Raw genomic sequence first — 3,039 nt, 5'->3', positions numbered from 1 at the left:
GAAACACTGGACACTCTGGACACTGCTATAAGTCAAATGGCCAAGTGATAACAAAAATAAAAAAGTTCACACATACCGCTGCTCATGCTGCTCAAGAGTCACTAAGAGGGAAATTCCCCCCATTTTTAAAAACGTAATTCAGTCCCTGAATGAATGTCTGTAAAAATCCTGACTGGAGCATCACTATATATAATTCTACATGATAAAAAGGCTTCAAAAAGATCAGTATCGGTGATCATATCGGCAGATGCTGCTTCCTGTGATCGGCCCAAAAAATCCTGATTGGAACACACTTATTATAATTCACTATATATAATAAAATACATGTTTTTGAAGGACATTTAATGAATAAATGGGATCTGTACATGAACCATGCTGAATTGTTTGTTAAATAGTTTGCCTAATTTAGTTGCTTAAAATAGCAAAAAGTAGTTTCAGCTCTATTTACATCCATTCTGCAAATATTTCTTCATAATCTCTGCAGAAAATGTGAAGGAAAACTGCAGATTCTGTTTAGGCTTAGCTATATTAAATTAAACTATTTTTTTTATTTATAATAATAATAATAATAATGTGTTACTGTTACTATATATTACTTAAATATATTTTATAATAAACAATCTTGCAGATTCTGTCTGGGCCTAGCTATTTTAAATTCTTTTTATTTCAAATATATTAATATTAGTCATTATTATAATGAAAACAATATTAATCTCAGTAAAATAATTATAATTATTACTATTATTAAATGTATTTTTATAAGAAATAACCCTGTAGATTCTGTCTGGGCCTAGCTGTATTAAATTAAATTAAATGCATTTATTATTATTATTATTATTATTATTATTATTTAAATATATTTAGCAAAAATAATAATAGTTGTTTATTAATAATAATAATAATAATAAATGTCTGTCATGTTGTTTGGATATTCCAGTAATACACATTATTTTTTTCCCCCAACAGTAAACAATTAAACTTTGCTTCACACCCAAAACCTTACAAGATTATTGCATTTTTTTTTTTATTCGCTTTGCATTTAAATACTGTACAGCAGTCCCTTCCACTGATAGCTGCACAAACGCAACTAGCATTGCACTGTGTAGACCATCCCAGCACTGTTGTTTGTTTGACTCTCTGACGACGCGTCGTTCTGTGTGTGCAAATAATGAGTTGAGCAGCTTAAAATGAATCTCAGCATTTGCTGCTGCAACACCTTTGACTAGGAAGACTAAAGACGGCGTAATTGTATAGACAAAAAATGCAATAAAGAAAAACCTGTAACTTAATTTAAAAACCTTGAATTTAAAAGGCAGTATCACATAGCCAAGCCATTAGTGAATTATTCACAACGGCTTTTGTTACCACACAGGTAGGGTACTGTTGGTAGTTACAGCCGCTTACTAGTGACCTGTCATGACATATTCTGGTATCAATAGCTTTGGCAACAGTTACTGTTTTAACTGTGTATCCTTTAGGTGCTACATGTGTGAAGCTCGGACATACAGCAGAGCTTTAGTGCCCCAGGAATTTGCTCTGTGGTTGATTATTAATGGTGACCAGGGTTAATTGTGTGTCATCAGACTCCTCCTCTGTCATCACCCAGTTTTGGTGTTTAGATCCGTCCTCATCTGTCGCTAGGCAGCCAGCATTTTCCCTCCGGTTGTCACGGTAGCAGATGTGTATGTGCCCATTGACGTCAAAGCCCAGGTCCAACAGCAGACTCATGCTTCATCAGACCAGGGATGCTGCGTCATTAGGCTCAGGATCATATCAATATGGACGTGAAACATGACTCTTGAGCTTAAGTGAGCATGAGCTGAGTCTTACATAGATGTCTCAAACCCAAACTACTGTGCGTCATAAAATCATATTAAATGTTACATTTAACATTAGATGATGTGTTTAAATCATCTTGGTATTATCATAATGATTTGTTTGATTCATATTGTAGCGTTTCGCTAATCCAAACAAAGGCTTGTTCATCCTTCTCTGGAGCTTTCGTAATGAAGTTTCCCACTGCTTTTCAATTAACAGCCTGTTGTCAAGGTAACCACTCCATTAATTCTCATCCTTTCCTGATAATGTGTTCCAGGGCTCCAGAGATCATCCTGGGCTTACCCTTCTGTGAGGCCATAGACATGTGGTCACTGGGCTGCGTCATCGCTGAGCTCTTCTTGGGCTGGCCGCTTTATCCAGGAGCGCTGGAGTATGACCAGGTAAGATCAGCCAGTGATCTCGGATAATGACCCACTTTGTTGCGACACTAATGGGCAGCATTTTGGAGGATGACATCATTTGCTATTTTTCAGAGCAAGTCTTTGTGATGAGTTTCTTCTCATCGTTAGTAGCAGCAGGATTGTGCAAAACTATGTATTTTCAAAATCTTGGTGGATGCCTTTGTAATAAAACAGGATGCAAGGGTCTTGTGACTTGTTTTTAAAAGAGACTATTTTTAACTTGAATTCAGCATCTTAACACAAGTCGTATTGCAAAGCTCAAACTGTAAAACAGGTAATGCACAGCATGCTAGTTAGAGATTGACCAATAGTGGGTTTTGGACAGCTGAGTTTATCTAGATTCTTTTTTTCTAGTAACCGCCTCCAAAAATTATTTCATAAAATTGTAAAAAAAAAAAAAAAAAAAAGTATATTTAGTTTCTAAATACTATATTATATTATAGTATTAGTTTACATATTACTTATTTCCTTATATAATGAATTTATTTTAATATATAATAATGAATGAAAAGAAATCTTTAAAAAAAAAAATTATAATAAACTAAAATAAAACAAAAATGTCTTTGTTTTATTAGGGTAAGTCCAGGATGATCTCTTAAAATAAAATATATAATTTAATGTTATAATATATATGTATATATGTGTGTGTGTGTGTGTATACAGGTGCATCTCAATAAATTAGAATGTCGTAGAAAAGTTCATTTATTTCAGTAATTCAACTCAAATTGTGAAACTCGCGTATTAAATAAATTCAATGCACACAGACTGAAGTAGTTTAAGTCTTTGGTTCTTTTAATTG

General features: G+C 33.6%; 1 protein-coding gene across 3 annotated transcripts in view; it reads left to right on the top strand.

The window, feature by feature from the left end:
• Positions 1-3,039, top strand: part of LOC107707490 (homeodomain-interacting protein kinase 3-like) — a 54,811-nt gene that overhangs the window by 31,441 nt on the left and 20,331 nt on the right. For all 3 annotated transcript variants that reach the window (XM_016511527.1, XM_016511528.1, XM_016511526.1), the window contains exon 3: positions 2,096-2,219. In XM_016511527.1, coding sequence (XP_016367013.1) covers positions 2,096-2,219 — 124 coding nt within the window. The remainder of the gene's footprint in view (positions 1-2,095; positions 2,220-3,039) is intronic.

The sequence above is a fragment of the Sinocyclocheilus rhinocerous genome, unplaced genomic scaffold, assembly GCF_001515625.1.
Source record: "Sinocyclocheilus rhinocerous isolate Xijiao unplaced genomic scaffold, SAMN03320098_v1.1 scaffold534, whole genome shotgun sequence".
NCBI lineage: Eukaryota > Metazoa > Chordata > Actinopteri > Cypriniformes > Cyprinidae > Sinocyclocheilus > Sinocyclocheilus rhinocerous.
This window is presented reverse-complemented; position numbering and strand designations above follow the sequence as displayed.